The sequence below is a fragment of the Engystomops pustulosus genome, chromosome 7 (assembly GCF_040894005.1).
Source record: "Engystomops pustulosus chromosome 7, aEngPut4.maternal, whole genome shotgun sequence".
In the NCBI taxonomy this organism is placed as follows: Eukaryota; Metazoa; Chordata; class Amphibia; order Anura; family Leptodactylidae; genus Engystomops; species Engystomops pustulosus.
Genome location: NC_092417.1, coordinates 31,853,506 through 31,881,463, shown reverse-complemented (window position 1 = coordinate 31,881,463; position 27,958 = coordinate 31,853,506). Strand labels below are relative to the sequence as shown.

Genomic DNA, 27,958 nt, shown 5'->3' with positions numbered 1-27,958 from the left:
CAGGTGATACAATGATGTCAGTCTGTCCACACCTTTCCCTGCTCAGAGATCTCATGAAGTGACTGTGTAACGCTGGGAGCAAAGTCTCCAACGTACACAAAATGTTTGAAGAGAAGGGACGATTTGAAGGGTTTAACCGCAGGATTTCTCGATTTTTCGGTATGTGACTTTTTTTAAATAACTTTATCAACTTTACTCTATTTTGGGTGTATGTTATGAATGTTGTTTATATATTGACTGCATGTGCATCATGTGTTATCGCTGCTCTTTTGGAGTCGGAGTCAAATGTGTTTTATTTGAATGTTGCGCCTTTATTTTTACTTCTTTAGAATTCTCATTTTTCTTCACGGAATGTTACGGCTCAGATGTTTTTTGTTATGGTTTCGATCTTATCTTTATTGTACTTTGTAGTATCACGTACTATATATATACTGTATAGTCGATGCAGGTAATGATTGCTTCTTGTTTTTACTACATATCGGCGCCTCACGTATGCAAAAACAAATAACTTGCTGCAGAATTCCTTTAATATTTTTCTTGGAAGGGAAAAAAATCCCTTTTTTTACATTTTGTTTTCCTTTTTTCTATATCTGATGTTTGATTTTTTTTTTTTTAAATAATGCATCTAAATGCTATGAAGGTTAGTGCATATGTTGATGATATTTGATACAGAGTTTAACCAACATGCCCTATACTCCGAGATGAATCCATAAAATCTGTATCAAAATCCAGTCTCTCATATTTTGTATGCTATACTCTATATTCCAAAAGGCATCCCTAAAATCCAGGTAAAAAATCCACTGTTGGGCTTTTCCGGCACAAGTTTAGACCAAGATGCCCTATATTCAGAGCAGCATTAGGACAATCCAGGTTAAATTCCACTGTTGGGCTTTTTTGATATGAGTTTAGACCAAGATGCCCTATATTCTGAGCACCATCGTCAAAATCCACATTTGGATTTAGACTGGCATGCCCTATATCTCGGTAGCTTTAAGAAAATCCAGGTCAAAATTCACTGTTGGGCTTTCCGACAGTCCCTATATTTAGAGCAGCATCAAGAAAATCCAGGCTTTCCGGCACGGATTTGACCAACATTCCCTATATTCTTGGTGGCATCTGGGAAATTCCATAAAGGTCATTTCTTGTTGTAGTACTTGACCACGATTGTTGGGAAACAGAAAATCCAGGTCAAACTTCGTAGTCAGAATTTCCAGCACAGATTCAGCTTGTCACACAATACAACTCAAGAAAATAAATTGTTGGTAGCTTCCAATTGATCTGATTGGAGAAGGCCTTCCCCCAAAGACTACCCCTAAGAAAATATGCAAATACATGCAGGTTTGTGAAGACCACCCTTGTATCCAGACCAGATTTCTGTGACATGTTTAGTTCCACCATATATTACACGCGTAACTCATCTGTAAGAAGACCACCTTCCTCTCTCAATGCATTTTTGGATGGTCGCCTCCAAATGGGTTCACCGTATCTAGGGTTAGAATATCTATAATAAACAAACTTGATCATCTTTGGCTGATCTTCTTGTGGCCATCTATACAGAGCTTTAACACTCGAGGGAGGCACAGTGTATCTGTGGGAACATGTCTTCTTAGTGAGGCATTTATGTAGGATGTTCTCACACCTATTGAGAAATATCTCGTAGAGAAGCTTCTCTGGTGCCCTGCACTTATTACCAGGAAAGGCTGTGGTTTATGACTAAGACTATAAAACTTGTATGTAGGATCTTTGACTTTCCACTGTTCAGACATTTTAGGACGATGTTGAAGCATGCCATGACAATGATGTATGTGTACTTGGAGGATAACTTCCGCTATCTAGTATCTGGCTGTACAATCCTGGGCTAGGGAGTAGCAGGAGTTTTGAATAAATATTGTTTGGGAATAAAGCCAAGCATTACAAAAATACACACAAAAACTCCCCAAAAGTGCATATACAGTGAAAGCTATAAAAAATGCAAAATAAAACTGACGCTCTGTTTACTTCAACAGATAGGCCAGGAAAATTTCCCAACTGTGGGGAAAAACAGAGAATTGTGTGATGCCATATAATACCGGAACCAAAGATCATAGAGGAAATTATATACGTCATAAAGTCGAGAAACTCAGTCTTGATACTTTTTTCCCATTTTCGTCCACTTAAACCGCTATTGTAAAAACTATTTGACATTATCAGTACTGGAATCTCAGTATGGAATCTCATTGCCCAAAAAGGCAATTGCAATATCACATTACTTTATGTTGTTATTGTTGGTCTATGTTCTATATAGCAAATTACTTACCAGTAATAAAAACCTTAGATGGAAAATTGAAAAAAAATCCAAATTACCACTGGCCAATTACTGTATTATAACTTTTTTTTCCCTAATAATTTACAACAATTTTACTATTACTCACAAGAGAGGGTCCTAGATAATAGAGGAGATTTTGGTGCACATGCTACAAAAGAAGTCTTTCTGTAAGGCCAGATGCCAATGCCCACAATTGAGATGATGATAGACAGTTGAGTCACATCCTGGTGGCACACATTTTACATGATTCCTCATGATCTATAGTCTATGGGGGACTTCTATCAGTTTTCTGGTTGTTGAAGCCTTAAAATAAACAACACTAGTGGCGTAGAAGCTCTGAAATAATCGTTAGCTTGTGGGGTGTACATGCACCTGTGCACTCGCTGCAGCTGGCGAATTTTCATATGTGAAAATTTGCCGGTTTCCTAGCGTAGAAATAAACACTGCGCAAGACCCTGCCAGATACATCAAGAGGCTCCGACCTCATGCTCTGACAGATGCCTTGAGCGCAGGTGTATGATAAATAACCCCCAATGCCTAGCAAACATCAGGCATTGTGATTATTCTCCCCTTTACACCACCTCCACGTTAACTGGGTGTGGTCACCAGCGAAGTGGGCTAGCGAGGGGCGTTCAAGCTCTGCGCCCTTACCAATAGCAGCAACTGGCACAGAATTGTAAGCCAGCTCAGCTAGTCACCAGATACATCGGGAGGCCAGAGCCTCATGGTGGCAGAGGGGTGGCACATACATCATACGCAGTAAGTCCCTGCGTATGATCTGTGAAAAATGGTTCCCATTTCTACTCCTTGCCCTTGCCCCTTCAGAGAGGGCTACTGTGGGCCACTGATTTATAAGATCCAAATGTACAGTACCGATCTACAAAGTGTTTTGAAATTTACATTCAAGATGGCTTCTATAGGTTTGTGCTTAACTTAACTTAACAGGTATAATTTAGTCCTAATTGGATTGTGAAAATTATGGGTTGACAAAGGAAAAAGTATTAACAATAAAGCTTCACTGCGGGCACTGTACAGTTGATAATTGCAATCTGGGACTAAAGTTTAGTAAATTACCAGTAGGGGTCATCTGGAATTCAGGCGTTCATAAAGGGGTTTTCCCGGGAAAACAATTTGGGCCCTATGCACAGGATAGGGCCTAACTGGATGATCAGTGGATGTCTCATTTATGGGACCCTTACAGATCACGAGAACAAGGGTCCGATGTATTCCAGTCAGACCCCTCGTCGCTCCTTGAGATGACCGGAGCAACCAGTCGCACATGGTCGGACTGTCACATTTATCTCTATGGCGCTGATGGAGATTGCCGAGCACTACTGGTTTGGATATGGGGTACCCCGTTCTCGTGATCTGTGGGGGTTCCATCACTGTGGATAGGGCCCAACTTCTTTCGTGGGAAAACCCCTTTAAGTTGGGGACTGCCGGTATTGTGAAAATTTTTGACAAATACTATTTAAAATTAAAAACAAAGGTTCAGACTAGGACATGCTCTACTTTTTTTTTTTAACAGAACGGACACAAGAGCGTCAGACGTAAATCATCTATTTTGCTGCTTAGACCAGTTATTCCCTCTACCAGTGATGAGCTTTATAGGATTTTCAGTGGTTTGGATTGATGACTTGTGTAGTTGTTATATATTTATTCTTTACTATTTTTATTGAAAATTAGACCTGAATCCTGAGTAGACCTCGTGGGGAAAAAATCCCTTTAGGCAGGTCCTAAATTTCCTGTTATGTGCCCTATAATTTGTAAAGTGCTGCATAATATGTTATATAGATTATAATAATATTATTTCAGACCGAGCATACAGGTGTGTGAGAGGGGTTGGGAGGAATAGTTGTCGGCTGAGTGTTCATCAAACAACTCCTATATCTGTATGGGCTCCTTCTGTTTGCTTTCAGTGAAAACAATAAAGAATGTGTCACCGTCATGTCCGATAGATTGATCACCGGGGCACACACCCTGCTAATACATCTGGTCTTTGGACCTAGTAAGGGCCCCAGTTCTGTATCAGACAGATACATCCACAGCGCAGGTGAAGTCTTAAGTATTAGTTTCGGCACAACTCTTGAGCCTCGCCCATTTTCCCAACACTTTCCTATAAATATACTTCTATATTTACTTTTTAAATATTTGCATCGCGACCCATTTATAGAGGTTCTGCCTCTCTCCCCATATTTGCTTAGCTGTAGTTGAATATTTCCAAATGATAAATATCTGCCTTGGTCATGAGACTATCACACGTCTGATCACATCGCTATAAACATTACTCTGTGCCAATGTTACTGTGGCACAGCGCCAACTGTTTTTGTATTACAACCAGTTAGTGACTTTTTTGTGACTTTCAATTATGTCTTTTATTTTTTTTAGAGACCCCAAGGCTGTCTGCAGCTCCGTCCTACGGCAATGACAAGTTACCTCGTTCCATCTCATTGTGTACCGAATTTTACGACTCCAACAGTCCTCTAAGTGTCATCTCTACAGCATCCCCGCTCTCCGACGGCAGCCATCTCTATGAGAATATAATTGACAAATCCGTGGATAATGAGAAATTGAGTAAAAGTACAGCCGATCCGGACATGGAGCTGCCTCCGTCTACCGAGGAGACTCTGTATCAGGAGATATCAAGCGGACTAAAAAATGGGAACATTAACAACAATGCGAACCGATACAGCCATCGTGGCTCCGCAACCCTATCCCCAAAGTTAAACAAAGTTAACGTCATTGCTCGCAAACTAAACTATGTGGAACGTGTAGTGCTTGAAATTATAGAGACGGAGAGGATGTATGTTCAGGATCTACGAAGTATCGTGGAGGTATGTATGAGAAAACATCATAAACATTCTTATTTATTGGACCTACATACACTTAGGACTCCACCGAGCGGCCTCTGGACAGTTTTGTGGTGGTGCCAGGAAATGCAGTTTGGCTCTTATAAAATAAATGGGAGTTCAACTAGCTCTATTTACTGTGTTGTTTCCGGCACCAGGGAGGTCCTGAGTGTTAGACCCCAGCTGAACTGATGTTGAAATAATGGATGGGTAACCAAATAAACTCTCTTAAAGGGGTGTGGGTTACAGTGACATGTCATCTCTTGCAGTAGTCTAGTTCCCAACACTTTCATTTCTAGGTTGGGGTATTTACCATATATACTCGAGTATAAGCCTAGTTTTTCAGCACAAAAAATGTGCTGAAAACCCAAACTCGGCTCGGTAAAAAAAATATATGAAAACTCACCTTTCTGGCTTCCCCCGCTGCTGGCTATATACTGGGGCAGGGGGCTGGCTATATACTGGGGGTTATGGGCTGACAGGTTATATACTGGGGGGCAGGTGCTGGCTATATACTATGGGGCAGGGTGCGGCAGGCTATATACTGGGGAGGCTGTGACCAATGCATTCCCACCCTCGGCTTATACTCGAGTCAATAGGTTTTCCCAGGTTTTGTGGTAAAATTAGGGGCCTCGGCTTATACTTGGGTCGGTTTATACTCGGCATGAAACCACCTCTACCCAGCAGGGAAATCCATTTTTCTACAAACACCCACTTTTAGGTACATTTGTATAAATCCTGCAACTTTTGGGTCCAGGAGAACTGATAGTTGATAGCTATGAAGTAGTAACATTAGATCTATGATCTTCTCATTGACCATGGCTAGAATGTTGGCATATGATGATCCTGTTCCACATTGTCCCCAATCTATTCAGTAGTAATATAATATATGAGTGATGCATTTATCTAGCACGGTAATGTCTTTGACAAGTGGGAATGGCAGTAGTGTGCTTGTAAAATCATAACTACCATGTAATAAAACTATTAAGACAATGACAAGTGCAATTTAGTCACCTGTAATATGTCCTTTAGGACTACCTCGGAGGCATCATAGACAAACATGAGCTACCCATGAAACCGGAACAAGTCAGCGCTCTTTTTGGAAACATTGAGGATATTTATGAATTGAACAGGTGAGACTTCATGTATTTGTGTAAGGATTGTGAAGATTACTATGAGCTCAGATGAATTCATTGCAATACTTTACCGATAGGAACCATCTCCATATCCATTATTGGCCTCTAGCATGTATTGTAGTAGTATGTAGCCGTACCCTTATGTGGGTCATATACCTTACTGTTTTATCTGACAACTATGTATATCCCCCCTCCATACACATGAATGGATGGGCACGATGGAGCAAGCCTGTGCCAGACATGTCCGGTATCTGTGGGAGGTTGTATTATCATAGAGATACCTGATATCAGTGACAGTAGGTAGATTTTCATCTTTCATATGTGGCATCTTTCCTCTAATGTTATCTACATTCTCTTTTCATTACATTTGTCTCAAGATGTCCAATAGTAGTGAATTCTTGGCAGGTAGGTGACAGACAAGATGCTACTAGCCCCAAATACTTAAATGCTGAACAACCAACAAGAGTATGACCTGCATGGAGGTGCTTGTCATGTTTTATTTTGTGGTGTTTTATTATGCATGGAAATATGAAAAGTTGTATTCGCTTTTTTTTTTACATTTATTTTTAAGTTGAGGCATGACTTTTATTTTTTTTTGTAGTAGATCATTCTCCTAAAAGCATCCATTATATATAGAGAGGGGCGGATCAGATGTTTCCATTTAGGTTCAGCCTGCACAACCCAGACATATTGCCTGATTCGTGTCTGAACAGCTAATCCGGCAAAGTGACTCCCTTAGCTACTAGCCATGGCTATGATTGGCCAGGGGGACACCCGAACCCCAAAATGGAAAACTTGGGTCTCCTCATCTCTATTTATATACAGTAATGAATGTATAGAACGTGCTAACAAATGTGTCCTTTCAAACTGTATCAAAGAAGGCAAGGTAGGTGACAATGGGGCACATGTATCATAGTTTTTGCGGCTGACACTTTTTCAGGTTTCCTAAAGTTGACCTACTTAATCCTTGCAAGTTTTTCCCTTTGTGATACATGTGAAGAGTTGCCCGTTTAGTCTCACTTTTGCGACTTTTTGTGATGTGCAACTTTTTAGTCCCAAATAGTAGCTCCCAAAAGCAAGTCTGGGTCTAGCACGCTCTGTTTTGGGACTCATTAGGTGCAAGAATGGGACAATTTCCCAAAAGTCGCACAAGTTGAACAAACATCTGGGCTACAAAGATAAATATAATACGCTGCCTGATTCTGCACCTAAAAAGTCTCAAACTGTGAAGTCTCATAAAAGGTTGCACAAAGAAAGAAGGCAATCTGAGTGATACATGTCCCCCAATGTGTAGAATATTCAGATGTGACACAAAGTCCACAATTTGCCTGTTCATTGAGTTTTTTGCAACCCTTAAAAAAATATTTGTAGCAAATTTTGGTTCTGCAACAGAAAAAATAGTGCCACACTACTGATTTTAGGTTGATGGAAAAGCGTTAGTCCTCATCCTACTGCAAATCTATGGCTCAAATACGAGTCAAATATTCTTCCAGCTCATTGATATCAATGACCTCTCCATAGATTGGGTCATCAAAATTCAATCAGTGATGGTAGGACATTCATTCACCTGAGCTGCAATCGCACAGTTTGACCACTACACAGCGAACAGAGCAGTTCTTCTTGTTTTTGTGTTGATTCTGGTTCTGGAATCCTCTTATTGGTCCTGAATGTCAGACTCCCCTACAATTTGATATAGATTATCTTTTCTCCAAGTAGTCCATAAGTATCTATTAGCTTTCAAAAAGTTCACAATATCAATATACTGTAACATTATTAAGACTGGAATAACACATTTCAGGTTTGTGGTGCAATGTTTTTGGGTCAATACGGCAACGCTCAAAAAATTGCATCAAAAATGTCCGATAAACCTCCTAAAAGTAGTTTCTCTTTTGCGTACTGTGTGCATTTTGGATATTGGTTAGTGATGCTTTTCTATGCTCTTTGTTTTGGTGTGGCTGTTTGTACTGACCTCCGTCTTGCACTCGCTGCTCATGACTTTTCTGAATTTTCCATGTCACATGTTTTTCCACTCATTTGTTATTTTACATATACTGTGGTTCTGTTACTGGAACCTTTCTTTGCCCTTTATTTTCACATGGACAGGAAAGATTTTTTTAGCTGTAACCTACTTTTCCTCTTGCCATGTTTTATTGCAGTCAGCTTCTCCAAGACCTGGATAGTTGCAGTGAAGATCCTGTGGCTGTCGCTAGCTGCTTTGTGGAAAAGGTTAGAATTGATAAGTAGATATGATATTAAAAGGGTTTTTTTAATGATCAAATGTCCTCATTTCCTTTCTGTAGGATTGGAAATAAGTTGTAGGCCCATCCCACTGATTACAAGAAGAAGACTCTTGACTAGAGATTTGGGGATCCAATGGTTGGGTTATGTGTTCAGGTTCAGCCACATGACCTCGATTTATTGCCGAATCGGCGGCCAAATAGCCAATCTGGCAGATCGATGCACCTACCAACTAGCCATGGCTATGATTGGCTATGACCCGACCATCCGGTCCGCTCAACTCTTGACCACCCAGATGAATAGGCAGATGGTCGTCCTGCTGCTCCATTCAGCACCATGATACGGCAATGGATAGTAACAGTGGTTGGTTATCTGCCGCAGTCCCATAGAAATGAATGAAGCAGTAGTGCACTTGGGTGACATTAGAGTCCCAACAGTTGGACCTCTGCCGATCTACAACTTATTTCCTATCCTATGAGTAAATTATACATTGTTTTTAGTTCCCAAACTCCTTTATATGCTAATTATTATGCAACATTGACTATTGACCTGTAACTAATGATGAGCGGACCTGAACTGCAATGTTGAGGTCCGTGCCAAACAATGAGGGTTCGGGTCTCCAAACCTGGACTTCATGAAGAAGTTTAGGTTTGGGTTTTGATGGAAAAGCTGGAGGGTGGGCTGCTGAGTAACCTGTCAACCAGCTATTCACACCCACTTCTAACACCCGCGATTAGTTGGGTTTTAACCCTTAAAATACGGGCCGCAATTTGTGCAGGCCACTGTGTTAGAGGGGTGTCTGAGTTCGGGTACCCGAACTGAACTTCTGTTCCACATCCAACCGAACCCACCAAAAATAAACCTCGTTGGGTCCGCTAATCCCTACATGTAATGAATAAAAATATTTTATGACCTTTGTTTGACATGCCGTATATGATGCATAGGAGGTCTATGATAGATTTCAGGCAGCCACCATAGGGCTGCTACCGCCATAGTAATTTATTGGCTAATGTAACCCTATAGAAACATGTACATGGAGATTTCCCAGTGCACTCAATAAAATATACATTGAAAACTTGATGACCTCAGCAAAAGTGCAGGGAGCACAGCTAAGAGCTGCAAAATTCCTGGGATTTCTCCTAGAAACGTAAGCTGAAGTCATGCATCAATAAGTAAACTTTACTCCGGGCAGGGCGCCAATCCATTAGCTGTAGCGGCAGGGTCCCTGGAAGACCCCCGAGGAGTTCAAAGGTGTAGAATAATAGATCACACTACAGACATCCTCTCCCCTGATTTTTGTCAGACACAGATAGGTTATAGCAGGGGTCAGGAACCTTTTTGGCTGGGAGAGCCATGAACGCCACATATTTTAAAATGTTATTCAGTAAGAGCCGTACAATATGCACATGCCCCCCAGTAGATAGGTAGTCCCAGTGTCACGGGTGCCCCTGCGATCTACGTCTCAGATTGGAGGTACATCCGTGCTACTCTCCGTGGCGGCGCCCCTTTCTGAGCTCACTCACCTCTCCATGTCCCTGCTCCCGTCCCGGCTGGCCAGCGCACGCCGACACTCGCAGATTTAAAGGGCCAGCGTGTCGCTGATTGGCGCTACCCACTTTCTGGGTTCCTATAAAGACCGGCAGCTCCCAGCATTCCCCGCTGGATCTTAGTGCTTCACGCCTATGAGGAAGCTTTCTACAGTGTTTCCTTCCCAAGTGTTGACCTCCTGTTGTGACCACGGACCTGTTCTGCTTCTTCACTGCCAGCCCTGACCTCTTGCTCCGTCCCCGACCTCGCATCATTGCCACCTGCCTTTTCCTTACTACGAGACTGCCTAGTGATCCTGTACCTCGACCTTTGCTGCCACCGTGAACAAGTCACCCCTGTAGTACGTGGTACCACGCGGTGGGCCCTGGTGAAGACCGGGTGCCACTTACATTCCGGTCCCAGTTGTAGGTTTAGATAGGTAGTCCCAGCACATGCCTCCCAAAAGATAGGTAGCCCCAGCACATACCCCCAGTATATAGGTAGCCACAGCAAAAAAAAAAAGTATTCACTTATCAGCGCTCCCTGCAGCCAGCTCCTCATCGCTCCTCTCTTCTCTTTGACCCAGTCTTAGACGATGGCAGCGACATCGCTGCCTGTGTCCAGTGATCAGTCTAAGACACACACAGCAGCCATCACTATTTATTAAAGATCTGTCTGAGAGCCAGATGCAGCCAACAAAAGAGCCATATCTGGCTCCCGAGCCATAGGTTCCCTACCCCTGGGTTATAGTGATGTATCATGGGGAAGGATTTTAACATAAACCTTTAACTTAAATTGTAATAATGAGAAAAAATTCTAAATACTAAAAACTGCTGTATAAAACTTTTTTTTTCATTCCAGAGCCATTACTTTGATATTTACACCCAGTACTGTAACAACTATCCCAAGTAAGTCGACACATTACATATTAAATATGTGATTATTTTAGTCCCTTTATTGTTTGGGAAGTGGAACCTTTCCACATTCAAGCGGATTGGTCCCCTATGATTTATAAAGCGCTACGGAATAAGATGGCGTCATATAAAGATTTATTATTATTTATTATGGGGTGAGCTCTAGTCCTCTGCATATGCCACTGTCCAGGAAACGCCTTCATGGGGAAAAAATAATTCTGGCCCATGCATAACATCAAACCTTTTTATTTTAGTTCTGTAGCAACACTGACCGAATGTATGAGAAACAAAGTCTTGGCGAAATTTTTCCGAGAAAAGCAGGAGATGCTGAAACATAACCTTCCATTGGGATCCTACCTCTTAAAACCAGTCCAGAGAATCTTAAAGTATCATCTTCTGTTGCAGGTAAAATGGACTTTCCAACAAAATTTGCCCCAATTACTTGTCCAAGTGAATATAAAGTTGTGTTTCCTCCTCCCTTCTCTTAAACTGATATTTGAATACATGGATGTCTATGGAGAAGGAGGGGGAGACTTAAGCAGGAGCTGATTAAGAGTAGAGAGACTCAGTCACAGACCGAGGGTACTGGAGCTAAATAGTAGATTTCTATCTCGCCCCTAGTGCTTTATTTACAACAATACAGGTCAATAATTCTCTATAATGTGATATATGATTCTGCTGATGCAGTAAAAGATGGAGTTATGGATCATACTCTCTTCTACTTTCTGCGTGCGGTGTATGGGAGACATTATAGCAGCCGGTCTCCTCCCTCCAGCTCGGAGACAACTGAGAGATAAAGCCTTCAGAGTGAAACACTGCTAAGAATCCAGAGAATAATCGTAGAATATAATAGTGTTACCCCTCTTATAAACACACAGTTATTGGTTTTAGCAAAATCACACGGCAGCTGCTGAGCCCTCTCCATACAAGGTGGGTGTTTGTTACATATTGCACATGTGCTCTGCCATATTGCCGCCCCCCCCCCCAATGACGTCACGGGGGGCGACGATCCATTACCACGTCAGCCCCAGGTCTCATGTTTTGTTTTAGACTATCTATTACAATGTGCAATTTGCACTTTGTAATAGATGATGTGGAAAATCCCCATTTTCTTCTATACCGTAGTATGACAGTACAGGCAGTCCCCTACTTAAGAACACCTGACTTGCATACGACCCCTAGTTACAAACGGACCTCTGGATGTTGGTAATTTACTGTGCTTTAGCCTTAGGCTACAATGATCAGCTGTAACAATAATCACTGTTGTCTACAATGAAGCTTTAGTGTTAATCCTGGTTCTAATGATAATTCAACATTTTTAAAATCCAATTGTCACAGAGATCAAAAAAGTTCTGGCTGGGATTACAATGATAAAGTATACAGTTCCGACTTACATACAAATTCAACTTAAGAACAAACCTACAGACCCCATCTTGTATGTAACCCGGGGACAGCCTGTATATGATAGGATTAATCTGACAACCTAGGCTTAAAGTACCCTAAGGGGTCTGAAAAATAGTAAAAAAATAAATAAAATAAAAACAGTATTAAATATAAACAGTAAAAATAAACAATGAAAATAATAAACATTTTAGGTATCGCCGCGTTCCAAAATGTCCAATCTATCAACATAACAACAGTTTTTCCCAGCATTTAACACCGAAATGGAAAATAGCACCCAAAGTCGAAAATGTCCATTTATCACCATTTTGAAGCATGTTAAAAATGTAATAAAAAGTGATAAGAAAACCGTACGGTCCTCAAAATGGTAGCAATGAAAATGTCATCTCATCTTGCAAAAAATGACACCACCCACAGCTCCGTACACCAAAGTATGAAAAAGTTATTAGTGCCAGAATGAGGCAAAATGAAGAATTTTTTTTTTTTTGGACATGAGGTTTTAATTTTTGTAAATGTATGAAAACATTATAAAACCTGTACAAATTTCATATCCTCGTGATCGTACCGAACCAAAGAATAAAGTAGATATGTCATTGTGGGCGCACTTTGGAAGCTGTAAAAACCAAACCCACAAGAAAATGGCGCAAATGCGGTTTTTCACCATTTTCACTGCATTTGGAATTTTTTTCCCGCTTCCCAGTACATGGCATGGAATATTCAATACCATCACTATGAAGTGCAATTTGTTACACAGAAAACAAGCCCATACAGCTCTGTACATGGAAAAATAAAAAAGTTATGGATTTTTGAAGGTGGGGAGTGACAAATGGAAATGCAAAAACAAAGAAGGAAGTAAGAAAATGTCTTATTATTCTATGAACTATTTTCCATTGATGATTTACAATGTCACATTTAATTCCTTAGGAAATAGCCAAACATTTTGACATAGATAAGGAGGGATATGAGGTGATAGAAGAGGCCATAGAGACCATGACTGGAGTCGCTTGGTACATCAATGACATGAAGAGGAAGCACGAGCATGCGGTGCGGCAGCAGGTCGGTTGTGTAACCTTATACATCTGCCTGAATCTAAGAAATCTCACAAATATTTCACTGACACTAATGTTTTTTTTTTTAACAGGAGATTCAGTCTTTGCTTCTAAATTGGAAAGGTTTGGATCTGACCACATACGGAGAGCTGGTGCTGGAGGGGACATTTCGTGTACAGCGCGCCCGCAGCGAGAGGACGTTCTTCCTGTTTGACAAGGCCTTACTAATCACTAAGAAGCGCGGAGATCACTTTGTCTTCAAAACCCATATTCCTGTAAGCACAGAGTTGTAGGATCCTCTTTAAAATTGATCACTGGGAGTCACAAGAACAAGGATCCCATATCCCCCTCAATTAAAGGGGTTGTCCACTTTCAGCAAATCATTTGATATTGTTTGTGTTAGAGAAAACTTTTACAGTTTGCCAATATAATTTCTGTATCAATTCTTCTCAGTTTTCTAGATCTCTGCTTACTGTAATTCGGGGAGCTTCATTGTTTACTTCCCTAGTCATGTGATGTCACACAGGTGCACAGCTTATTATTTGCCTGGTCATGTGATGTCACACAGGTGCACAACTTATGTCCCTGGTCTTGGATGTCACACAGGTGCACAGCTCTTATATGCTTGGTCATGTGATGTCATAAAGGTGCACGGCTCTTTATATCGCTGGTCATGTGATGTCACACAGGTGCATAGCTCGTTATATCCCTGCTAATTTGATGTCACACAGGTGTATGGCTCGTTATATGCTTGGTCTTGTGATGTCACACAGGTGCACAGCTAGTTATACCCCTGGTCATGTGATGTCACACAGGTGCACGGCTCGATATATCCTTGGTCATGTGATGTCACACAGGTGCACGGCTCGATATATCCCTGGTCATGTGATGTCACACAGGTGCACGGCTGGTTATTTGCCTGGTCATATGATGTCACACAGCCGCACAGCTCGTTATATGCTTGGTTATGTGATGTCATCAAGGTGCACAACTCGTTATATACATGGTCACGTGATGTCACACAGATACACGGCTCGTTATATACCTAGTCATGTGATGTCACACAGGTGCATGGCTTGCTATATTACACAGTTATGGTTACTCTGAGTTATAACACGCCACGCACCTGTGTGACGTCATATGGCAGTTATACACAGGAAGTAAACAATGAGGTTTCCTATTGAATGACAGCAAGCAGAGATCTAGATCTACAAGACTATGAGGAATTGATAAAGAAAGTATATTGGAAAATTGTATAACTTTCCATTACACAAACCGTATCATCATTATTGCTGGAAGTGGACAATCTCTTTGAGCAGAGATGGAGCATGCGCTCTTCCCTTATAATAAGATTCCTGGGGTCTGATAAACATACTCGGTGCTCAGCTATCTCTATACACTCTGAATTTCGTTGAATAGAGTATGTGTGACCTATATCCTTCAGACTGGATTTATAGGACCCCTGTTCATATGATTGATGGTACCTCCAGCCCCCGGTCTTGGTTGTGATTCTAGAATCTTCGAATAACTATGTTGAGTTTATTAACGACTTGTTATTTTTCTATCATGTAGTGTTCACATTTGATGTTGATCGAGAGCACGAGAGACTCTCTATGCTTCACTTTAACGCATTATAAGAACAGCAAACAGCAGCACAATGTCCAGGTAAGTGTCACCACTCCGACACTCAATGGCAAATATGCACCAAATTGTGGAGATTCGGTGATTGATTTACTCATAGGCTACATTTAAATGACGGCATTGGGGGCCGCGATCTGGCTGCGACCATATAACGGCCCCCATAGAGGTGTAAGGCACCCAGTCAAGGGTCAAGGCAAACCTGTCATGACAATCTGCTCTTAAATGTGGACACATCTACTATAATTTTTTTTTTTTTTTTAAATTTCTCAGGCTAAAACTGTGGAAGAGAAACGTCTATGGACCCATCACATAAAGAAACTCATTCTAGAGAATCATCATGCAATTATCCCCCAAAAGGTATAACATTACTGTATACTTATTATTGTATAATTATTTGCATTATATTTCAATTCTTATTTTATTGTTCTTCATTTATTTTTCTCTGCATGGGGCTATAGGTCTAAGGAATTTTTTTTTTGGGGGGGGGGTTGTCTGATTTTTAGGGTGTCAAAATTATTTATACTCTTGTAATAACGTCATTGGTTATTTTGATTATGTAATTTCTTTTAATCTTTTACGTTGCAAAATAAACTTTTTTCTGTGTTTTTGTGACTTTATTTTTCTTTTTTCTGACATTTTCTTTTAGTTTTATTTTGTATTAATTGTGTATTAATAATTTTTTCCCGTTTTTAGAATGGGTTCCCTATTTTGTTTTCTATCTTTTGCTGGAAAGCTGATTTGCATACTCCTTTTGTTTTTGTTTTTTTCCATCGAGCATTGCTGGAAATAAATTTCCATAAATGAGTTGTCTCGTATTATTAAAAAGCATATTCCCCCTTTCTAGTTAGGGTTTACGCTTTCCATTTACATGTTTATGGCTACACTGAAATATTTAACCTTTTAAATAAAATTGTGATTTTTTTTATTTTTTTTATTTTAGGCTAAGGAAGCAATTTTAGAGATGGATGCCATGTGTAAGTATCTAAATTACCTTTATTTCTCCTAAATTCAAGTGCTGTATATTACATTACCTCTTCTCCGCCTTTGCAGCTTCTGTATAATCTACTGATATTTCTACCTTTTTAAAGATCTAATAATTTTTTTAAAGAAATTTTTTTTTGACTCCATAACACATAAAGAACACACACAACGTCTAAACAACGTATGTCAATTATAGCCTTGATATATTCTATTTTCCCCCAGATCCAGGACGTTATAGATACAGCCCAGAGAGAATAAAGAAGGCGATGTCTGTGATCGATCCAATGATCACACAGCGCACGGGGCGCAGGCAGTCCGGTATGTTGTGTTATATTATTAAAGGGGTTTCAATTTTTACTTCTTCTAATCAATTAGACCGGTCATAAAAGGAACTTGTATGAGGGTCCAATCTCTGCAGCCCGCAGTGACACTAAGGATAGAAACCCATGTGGATGTATTTGTAATGTTTGTTACGTACACAATTAAAGAAGAGTAAAAATAAAACCTCACATTACATAGTAAATGATAGCATGATATGCCAGAAAGTGAATGAACGGGATTTACATGTAATACTATGTTTACGCCTTACGTTTGGCGTCAGGAAATCTACTGCATTCACCTGAGACTTTTGTTACGATTTTTGCGTGTTTTCTATGCAGAACAACCCCTCCCCCCCCAAAATTCCCATTTTTATAATAAGAGGCTACATTCACCAGTGGTGTAACTAGAAGCTGATGGGCCCCAGTGCAAAGTCTGTGCCAGGCCCCCGACTATAATGTATGGTTTATAGTAATAGTCTTCTCATATGGGAAAGTGACACCATAAGGGCCCCTAAACCTCTTGGGCCCGGGTGCGATCGCAACCTCTGCACCCCCTCAAGTAACGCCCTTGACATTCACATCTCCTTTTGGCTCTATGTTGTTTGGATACGTCGGGAGGATTCCTGCTAACAGTGCGAAATGTTATCCTGTTCCTCCCCCTTGAAAACCGGAGGAGTAGTGAACATCGACGGCATTGGTTGTTTAGGGTGTTTCCCAGTGATGTAATTGTACTTCTACGGACAGTGACATCACTGGGGACTTCCCAGAGTATATCCTCAGCAGAGGCCTGGTACGGGTGCAGTACTATTGCATCCGTCCCGCATTATGACGTTGCTCAGCAGGTGGGAGCAGGTTCTGTGTTTCCACAGTATATGATGTGCACTGTGCAGGCAGAGTAGATAAAGGATGTCTGCACTTGCCAATATATGTCCATGGATACGTCGGGAGGCTTCCTGGCATATACAAACAACAAGATATGAACGTAGCATACGAGATGGCGGCTTACAACGGAGCCTTCTGTCACCGGTACATATAGAGAAATTATCCTGATATACAGTTTAGACGTGAAGGGGCAGAGCCTAAAAACTGCTAGAAAAGCCGAATAGCTTCTAATCAAATATTTACCGACTTAAATGATTTAATTTACTATATTTAGAAAAAAAATTCTATATTTTTTTTTCCCCCTACAGAACCATCGAAGCATATTCTGAAGCATTTAGATGGGAATGGTAAGTCCTTTGTGGTTACCCTTCTGTGTCCTTTCAGTCTGTTCCCATGTCTGTAGTGCTATCTAATAAAATGTCATTTTTTTACTTTTTGTTCTTCTTTTTTTTTTTGCCCTTGTAGAATATGCATCAAATATGAAGGTAAGAAATATCTTCTATTATTTACATTGACTTCTAGAAAGCATAGATTGTGTGTGTGTGTGTGTGTGTGTGTGTTACAGGAGCTGTCTCTCCCAAGGCCCCCATTACATCAAACCCAAATCATCCTTCGTATCCCCCGACTTCTGTGCTGCTCAGCAAATTTACTGGATGGTTGCACAGGAAATATTCCTCTCCGCAGTAGTTTTCCAAGCCTTGTCTGTCAATCCTTTGTCTGCACACCAATGCGATATTACAGAACAGTGCACTGTCCACGGCCTCAGGTTTTTAATAAGTTTTTACAGAGAAACTCTAAACCTATTCGAATTGTTTTGGTGAACACAATCTTCAACATTTTAGATAGACACAAGACAGGTCCACTGTGGGATTTTTCCATAGTGAACATCATGCTCAGTACCCACCAGAAGAAAAACATTAAAAAAAAGGCATTTTTAACCTTTAAACTTTACACATTTTTTAAACAAAAGTTGATAAGACCGGACACCCTTCAATTCCATGTTGGGATATTACAGTGTTGATTCAGAATAAGGCAAGAACCTCTATGAGGTAAACCCAAATAAATGGATAAAATGATTTATTATACCCAACATTTTTACTATTTTTATGGAGGGATTTGAATGAAAGAGAATGTTTTGAAACAAGATGGTGTTCACCAATGTGATGTGCCCCATCACATATAAGGGAAAGTGTTGGCCACTTTACCTGTTTTTGTAATGTGTGTGGGTAAGTTACCAATATCCATCTATTAATAGTTCTGCTCCACTTATGTAAAGTAAAGCCATGGAGATTGCCAATTAAGGCCACCATGTTGGTGTGTTGAGTCTTATAGCATTGGATGCTCCACTAGGGCAATTCTGGTAAAATATGCAAAGTTTTCCAGGATGGCATGTGGAAAACCACGCCTCTTTTAGCTCCTTGTAAGGCAGCTCCCTTGACATCAAGCATGACTTACTATGAGGCCTTACGACATGTGGGATTCAACCCGACCCTAGTCACAAGCCTTTCACTTAACCAAACCAGTTTCCTATGCAGTACTGAGGAGACCCAATCGCGTCTACAGTTGGGAATCTGTTCCTGCTGGAATAGATATACTGGTTCGGTTTTAATCCCAAATCATGTCATAAGGCCTCTTGTAGGTCATGTTTGATGTCAAGGGAGCTTCCTTACAAGATAGCTACAAGAGGTGTGGTTTCCTTATCCCATCCTGGAAAACTTTGCATATTTCACCTCATCAGCCAGACAATCCTGCCCATGATGGAGGGTCATGTGATCTCTATTAAGTAATCACCCTGCCAGGACCTTAGTCTTATATTCATTAATACTATTTTAAAGGTCCTGGTAGGGCGATTATTCATGGACAGTTAGAGATCACATGACCCTCCATCTGCGGCCATTTTATGGTCAGGAATCTCTGGCTGATGAGGTAAAAGACAGGAGGCTTCACTTTACATATGAAGAAAATGGAGCAGAACTATTACTAGATGTGTATTGGTAAATTACCTTATATCCCAGGGATGGCAAACTTTTTAGAGCCTGAGCGCCCAAACTTCAACCAAAAGCCACTTATTTATTGCAAAGTGCCAGCACAGCAATTTAAGCAGTAATTTATTCTCCTTGTTCTTTGACAACTTTAAATCGTTCAGCCTCCTAAAGACACCAATGCAGTTGAAAGGAGGAGGGCAAATTAGTCTATCATTGTAGGAAGATTCTGTAGGAAGATTCTTTGAGTCCTGTCTGGTGAACTTCATTCTGGGGCGATGGCCTTGGTGCCCACAGAGAGGGCTCCGAGTGCCGCCTCTGGCACCAGTGCCATAGGTTCGCCACCACTGTCATATCCTGTCCCTCACACATTACAAAAACATGAGGAAAGTGACCAACTCCTCTAACAACAATTTATTAGACATGTTGAAATAAATATGTCCCATCAGCTTTTCCTCCAATATCACTCAAGACATTTCTATAAAAACTGGATTATATATAGTAAATTGAGACATAATATTCTAATAGAGGGTGAGGTAGCACCGGCCTCTGTGTTTATTCACCTATTGCTTTGTTTCGACTCACAGCAGAGATTAATAAATCTTACGATTGGTACGATCACTTGAAATTCCTGCCCATTTTTGGTATCTGTGTACTTCAGCACTGTTCTATTTTGTGAAAAAGGGATCATGCGGAGAGCTGAAATAACACATTATGTAAACCAATAAAACTCTCTCCTTGGACACTCTTTAAACTAGTCTGGAAAATTTTTCTGAAAGTCACTGGCTAAATAGATGAATTAAAATATTGGCTTATATATTGTTTTGGTACCTAAGAATAGACCGGTGCGGATATAAAAAAAAACTGTAGATGCCAAAACTGCAATTTAAGTATAATTTTCATAAAGTACGAATTACAATTAAAATTGTAAATCTGTGAAATGTTGCATTGCCAGCTATGAAATACCTCATCCTGACATATATTATGTGTTCAGCATTCAGGCAGTGAGGACGGTATCCTGGATTTTGGGGACCTGCTGCACCCGGCAGTGGGTGATGATGCCCAGACTGAGGGGGTGAAGGAGCGCCCAGCCATTACTAACGTCATAGGAGGCCCACAGGCTGACCTCAGCGCCTCTGAAGACGAGAATGAGGAAGAGATGCATGTGGAAGACAATGGAAAGGTAGTTATAACTCCCAGCTCTCTGCTGCCAGTCATGCTTTGCTGGTGAGATGGGGCAAAGTCTTTGCTCGATACATGGGCACTTCTGTGGGGAGGGTCTTTCTAACTCTTATGTATGGTCCGATAACCGTACATGGCAATTTTACAACAACATCAGTCAATGGGGCTTATAACATCTACATTATGATTTGAAAAGAGGGAGGAGCTGACTATTGGGACATCCTACTAATCCATAAAAGGTTGTCAACGTCTCAATTATCCACACTGCCTCATTTCACTATGGTGCGAATAGGTGCCTGCTACCAGGTGTTTCATCAATTTTTTGGGATTTATAGCAACACCACTGGCCAGATCGGTAACATTAACGTGCTCACATGACTAGTGAGCACAGTGATTGGCTGCAGTCACAGGATAACACTTCTAACGCAGCTGGGACCATAAATTGACTAAACTGGGAGCCAGTGTGGCCAAAGGCCACTTGCACACTGGTGGGTGTGAGGTGTCCAACTTTCACCCCACTCGTAGTGTTTTCTAGCTAAAACGTCCAACCTGAATGCTGAGCAACTGGAACTATAGCACCAGGTAGACAGGGTAAGAAAAAGGAGGAAGTGTGTGTGTGTGTTGTGTGGTTGTGTGTGTGTGTGGTTGTGTTTGTATAGCTGAGCTGAGTGGGGTGTGTATAGCAGAGCTGTCTGTGTAAATGTATGTCTGTGTGTGCTGTGCTTTAGTGCGACCAACAGGGATATTTTAATTGGTGTAAAATATATTTTTCCTTTTTTTGGAAATCTGGGGTGCGTCCTATAGTAAGAAGCGCCTTATAGTCCGAAAAATACGGTAACCGTTTTTACATTTTGATAGCCACGTGACAAAATCCGGATCTATGTGTTTATGATTTTAATAGGTTTTTTTTAGAATAGTTTTGGGGGAAGGGTGGGGGGTTTGACTTTTAGTTTGTTTTCTAAAACAGTTTTTTTTTTTTGACCCACTAGGTTACTTTAACCCTTGGGGGTCTGATTAATCCTACCATATGCTGCCATGCTACAGCATATGGATTTTTTTTGCACATGGTCTGTTATACTGTTCCAGTGGCATGAAAAGGGTTAATGACTGTGATCGGTGCTACTAGCACTGATCATTGGTGTTAATGCTGGGTGTTTGCTGCATTATGCATCACACACCCGGTCTGTATGAAGACAGCTCAGTATGTGAACCCCCCTCCATACACCCCTTGCCACACGCCAATGTACTGTTATGTCGGTTTGCAGTAAGGGGTTAATTGTGTGCTGCAAAGATTAAGCTGTGAGTTTGACATAAGGACATTGTATATAACAAACAACTATTTGTTCATATCAAAGGGTGTGCACGATTTCTTTTTTCTTTACAAGTTGACATTTCTGCTAATTTTATCTGTCGCCTAATACTATGTACGGTTTATTTTTCTTGCTTTTAGAACACAGATTCTAAGCAACAAGATACATTAAAAGGATTTAAGAGGCAACATAGTGACTCTTCTGGGAACGCGGAAAAGAGAAGGAGCATCGATGTCACTGCGTTTAGCCAACAGGTGAACATAATTTTAAAATTGACATAAAAAAGTTGACCCATTGCATTTTGTTTTACTTTTTTTTTCTATTGACTTAACTTTGTGATTAATATTTTTGTGTAATACATGAGATTTATTATGCTGTACATATATTTGCTTCTATGTGGGGGTCATGGATTGCTTATAAGCTAAATATAATCTTTACAACATTTTGTTCCCAATCATTGGTCCAATTATCTGCCAATGCAATGTAAAATCAAATCTTGACTGCAGCTAATCTGCTTTTCAGAACTTAAATCTGCTGATCATAGCCTACAGGTTTAAAAGAAAAGTCAGATAAAAAGTTAAGGCTACATAACGTGTACAAATCTCACACAAAAGTTGTCTTAACTTTTAGTAATTTTTCTTCATTTCTAGATGTTCGATGAAATGGAAGAAAGAAATTCTGAAGCAGATGACGTATACATCGCTGGGATGGTCAATACATCTGACACGGAAACTCCTTTAGCAACTACTGACAATGAGTCCTTTGGAGAAGAAGAAACATATTCCGATGTCAGTAAGCCTCTGGTAAATGGAAGTGTCGAAAATGCAGAAGATCTAAAGACTTTTAGCAGTGAAGAGGATGAAGAGGAAACTCACGTCCACGAATCCTCCAGCATCCTTCCACCATCTGTGTTGGATCAAGCCAGTGTCATTGCTGAGAGATTCCTCAATAATCTTTCTCGGAGGAGCAGTTTGGCCTTGGAGGATGGAAAAGTCATTGGTTATATAACTCCAAGGCTTTTGAGCAGAAGCAGCAGCTTGATGAACCTCGATGGCACAGAGAAAAGTCTGTGTCAGAATGGAAACTCTCAAGCTGTTCTGGCAAATTGTGAAAAGTCTTCTGTCGAGTCTTTACTCACAAAAGTTAACTCTGTCGAAAATGTGTTTGACGAAAAAGACCGACTCCTTAATAAACCAAGAGAGTCAACACTATCCTTCCAAGACAGACAGCTTATTGACAAGATAAAAACGTATTACGACAAGGCAGAACATCAGGACGCGGCTTTTAGCATCAAGCGCCGAGAAAGTTTATCATACATTCCTGCCGGAGCAGTTAAGAACTCCATATTTAAGATGAACACTCTCCCCAGATATGATAACCACCTGAGTTCATCTATGAGGCAAAGAACGGAGTCTTCAAGTATTTTTGGTGAGAGTAGGACTCGCTCCACAGATGTAGATCCTTCTACTTTTGTCGAAAAAGGAGGTAGGGGATACTCAACTCTGCCCAAACAACTTTCGGGTTCATCTTTTAAGAGCGAGATTTTGGAGATGCAAATTCCAGCTTCTGAGGAAGAGTTCAAAAGCCCTTCAGAAATGATCAAAGTGTGGGAGGAAATCGAAAAGGAAGAAAGTAAAAACACAAACCATGGATTTATGGGCCAGCCTGAAAAACCATCAATATCCGCCGAAAACCCATTGGATTCGCATGAACCGCTGATAATAATTGAAGACGGCGATATCAGTAGTAGTAAAGAAGACCAAAGTCCGACAACGGACATTTCATCTTCTGAAAAGCTCAGGAGTCAAAGCAACAGCGTGAGTTTTGAGGATCAGGACTACAAGACCCCCAACAAAGAACATCCCACACTTATGGAGCTTGCCAGCTTTATGGATGTCAATCTGTCAGACAACATGAAAAGTCGAGTCTATCAACTAGCCAGGCAATACAGCCAAAGGATTAAAAGCAATAAACCCGCTCCTTATCGACGGCTAAAGGAAATAGAAGAGGATATGAGAAGGGGAAGTCTGTCTCCTGTTACAGAGGAAAAGAGTGAAGAAAAGTGTAAGTATTCTATAACGGGGTTTTAAACGTGCTTTGGTTTTGTCACAGAAATGTTAAGGCCAATGTAAAATTCCTTAAACTATACTGATTCCAGTAGCTCCCTGTATAACATTTCTGGGTCTAGTCTCAAAATTCACAACATTAGAAACATCTAATATTAAGAATTTGTTTTGAATTTGGCACAGTTGCCCTTTTCCCGAAGCAAAATTCTAGCCTTTGTGTCAGGTCAACAGAAATAGCACAAACTGGTTTAGTATAGTGATATTTGGGACACTTAACTACAGGCAGTCCCCGGGTTACATACAGGATAGGGTCTGTAGGTTTGTTCTTAAGTTGAATTTGTATGTAAGTCGGAACTGAATATTTTATCATTGTAAGCCCAGACAGAACTTTTTTGGTCTCTGTGACAATTGGATTTTAAAAATTTTGGGTTGTCATAAGAATCAGGATTAACACTAAAGCTTCATTATAGACACCTGTGATAACTGTTATAGCTGATTATTGTAGCCTAAGGATAAAGTACAATAAATTACCAATATCCAGAGGTCCGTTTGTAACTAGGGGTCGTATGTAAGTCGAGTGTTCTTAAGTAGGGGACCGCCTGTAGTTGGTTATAAGAAACACTCTCTAAAATCTACCAGATAGGTTCCCTTTATACGGCAACTTTTGCTGCTTTTATAATTTTATTTCCAACTCAAATTTTTAGACCTAACCATTAGGCCCCTATGCAAATCTGCACCAGATCTGTCGGATCACGGATCGAATGCGGAGCCGGGGCATACAGGCACTATATTGTGGGCAGTGGCTTGCAGGCTATATAATAGAGGGGCAGTTTTTGTGTTAAAATTAGGGGTTTCGGCTTATACTCAAGAATATATACAGTACTCAACTGTTTAAATAGTTTACCAAACAAATAACTGGGTGGGTCGAAATACCCGTGTTCAGCAATAAGCCATAATATTGTTATTATGGCAGATAAGCTATAATATTACATCAGGGAGGTAGCACAGATGTAAAATAATTAATAACCTCTATGGCCACTAATTGAGGGAAAACAAAGCCAGAATTCTTGGCTCTATGAAATTGAGGTTGGAAAAAACCATTAGAACCCAATAATTACAATCGCTGAAACGATGGGTCAGAATTTAGGGCACTTTAATTCCTATTTAGAAATATCAGAAAGATTCTGGCACTTTTAGGTCAGGAGTCTCAGCATCCAGATGTCCACCATTCCTAGCTTCTGACAAGTCCCTTTGATGCATCACAAGATTTACCAGCCCAAAATCTTTAAGTCACTAAATGCAAACCACCGCCTTATAATATGTGTTAAATTGTTTTATAAATATCTATTTTTTTGCTTCTATTTTACAGGTAAACTGAAGACTACACTTTCTCTTCCGATGTACGATCACATCGGTTCACAAGAACACAGCCCGACGACTCCGACGTCCTCCTTACACAGCGAGAAATCTCCCAAGAGACTGTCTTTTAATTCCGCCGAGAGCCCGGATCCAACTTCCCCATTAAAGTTGTCCGATTGCAGAAGTCCCTTGAGTCCTGTCAAAACTGAAAAATTCCACTGGCCAGATGTCAGAGAACTGAGATCTCGATACACAAAGAGCGCTGGGACAAGCAAAAGCCTCCCGGTCAACAGAAGCCTATCCGTACCCGATAAAATGATGGAGAATTTGGCAGAAGCACAGAACAAGGAATCTAGTGGCCATTCCTACAGAAAGCACATGACCCATTCGGAGAGTATGAATGGTGTATCGGAGGCAAAAAATCTTTTCGATAAAATAAACCTTCAATCGCCGAATGTGACTGTAAGTAGCGAAGCGCTGCACAATGGGAACCAAACCATAGACGACGGCTACTATATTAGTGCTGAAGCACCACTTGATAATAATAAAAAAATAATAATTTTGGAAAAGATCCCCACTGCCACTGCATGTGACGTCGATGACACTTACGTACACATCCGATCCCCGACCACAAGGGAGAAAATTTCTATAAAAGCTGTGATAGAGCGGTGCAAGGCCTATCAGGATTCGGAAGAATATAAAATGAGGGAAGATCTCTGTAACTCGGAGAGTCCAACAGACGCTACTTCTGACCAACCCAAACCCAGAGTCTTAGCCACTAATGATACTGCTCAACAGAACCGAGTCAAAAACTTAAGGGAGAAATTCCAGATCTTGAATTCAAAAGTCGGCAAAAATTCTGAACCGAGTTAGGACTTGTATAAATTGGGAAAACTTGTACATAGATCACAAGAGAAGGTCGATTGGTTATTTTATTATGAGATGGACAAGGTTTCACGATTATTAGAACAGAAATCTATTGCAAAATGACTATTTATAGAAAAACTCAAACCTTTTAATGCTAGGAGGAGCACCTTTGTATATAGTGTATTTAACCAAACCTGTCATTCTATGGTCTTTGTGTATATTGTTCTCCTAATTTACATTAAATATCATACCAAGAGTAGTAAATTACTTGTGGAGACTTCCTAGCAAATAGAAAGTGCCATATGTCAACGGGACAAAGTCCAAGGAATTGTTCATCGCAAAACATAAAAAGGAAACTATGCAATACAAAGGGTAATATTTCTAAAAAAAAAAATATAGAAATAATCACAGATAAAGAAATTGATCTAGTATTTTCTTCTGTTAAGACTTGCCTGCCCATCCGTAATTAATTGAGAACGGGCCCCCATTTTTGCAATTGAACCCTCAGCGATAAGATTGTTATCCTGTCTTGTGGATAGGGGATAACAACCAAACTTGGTACAACCCATTTAAAGGAAATCTTCTATTTGATTCAAACATACACTGAGAATGCTGTAGCAACACGGATGCAGGCACATATCTTGTTTAATCCCTAAGTTGAGTTTTTTTTGCTGAAATAACAATTATAACATTCAGGACCTTGGGAAAGCTGGATTGCTTCAGCCTGTCGTTGATAAACATAACACTGAGCTTTCTGAACTGTTCAGACAGGACTAATCCACCTGAGCTGGATCAGTCATACACAGCAGCTGGGGGATGGTGCAGCTATTGATTACTTCTGCCTGTCAGGCACAACACAGTGATTACATCATTCTCTGCAGTGAATAACTAATGTAAGAGAAAAGGAGCGACAGAGCCCCATTATTATAATTTTATACTTGTTTTTTCAGTGAAACCACTCAGCTCAGGGATTAAACAAGATATGTTTCTGCATTAGTGTAGCTACAGCATTCTCAAGGTATGCTTGCTTCATAACGCATGAAATGAAATTGTAGATTTTCTTTAAAGTCAGATGAACTGGTCTTCAACATTTGTGGACATGTGGTTTAGGTCCAGCTTTTAGTGTGGAATACTCAGTTACCTATGGGCTTGTAGAGTTATACATGGCTTGTAGAGGTCGGCACTGAAATCCTTGAACATGTTTAAGCTTTATCAGTGGATTTCAGCAGAATTTCCTGACGGATTCCATTTATTTATTGAACTTAAATAAAATCCAATCTGGGTCTGCATAATTCCTGGTGAGGTTTTCTCTTTTAAACTTACCGTATATTCTGGCGTATAAGACGACCCCCTTACTTTCCTGTTTAAAATATAGAGTTTAAGATATATTCACCGTATAAGACTACCCCTTTTCCAACGCATACAAAATACCGGTAAAAATTAAAAAAAAAAAAAAAACAGATTTGAATTTAACATGGTCCTTTTTTTAATTTAAATTCTTATGACATGCAGGTATATGGCAGGAAAACTGTCGCTCATAAACATAAGGCATACAACATTACCATTGTCCATTTTACTGTAAATGTTACCATACTGTGCCTTAAATTTTTATTTTATTAAATATTCCATGCCATGTACTCAGAAGCGGGAAAAAAATTCCAAATGCAATGAAAATGGTGAAAAAACGCATTTGCGCCATTTTCTTGTGGGCTTGGATATTACGTCTTTCACTGAGCGCCCCAAATGACATGTCTACTTTATTCTTTGGGTCGGTACGATTAAGGGGATACCAAATTTGTATAGGTTTTATAATGTTTTCATACATTTACAAAAATGAAAACCTCCTGTACAAAAATTATTTTTTTGATTTTGCCAACTTCTGGCGCTAATAACTTTTTTATACTTTGGTGTACGGAGCTGTGGGTGGTGTAATTTTTTGCGAAATTCGA

General features: G+C 40.3%; 1 protein-coding gene across 1 annotated transcript; it reads left to right on the top strand.

Moving 5' to 3' along the window:
* On the top strand, window positions 1-26,276 carry PLEKHG3 (pleckstrin homology and RhoGEF domain containing G3). The gene is made up of 18 exons (XM_072115356.1): window positions 1-159; window positions 4,694-5,139; window positions 6,187-6,287; window positions 8,447-8,516; window positions 10,917-10,963; window positions 11,224-11,374; window positions 13,295-13,426; window positions 13,512-13,694; window positions 14,992-15,084; window positions 15,331-15,417; window positions 16,001-16,034; window positions 16,264-16,359; window positions 17,552-17,590; window positions 17,709-17,728; window positions 20,220-20,408; window positions 21,858-21,971; window positions 22,368-23,781; window positions 25,153-26,276. Exons 1-18 carry the CDS (start codon window positions 102-104, stop codon window positions 26,013-26,015), a joined length of 4,137 nt encoding a protein of 1,378 aa, XP_071971457.1. The 5' UTR covers window positions 1-101; the 3' UTR covers window positions 26,016-26,276.
* The last annotated feature ends 1,682 nt before the right edge of the window (window positions 26,277-27,958 follow it).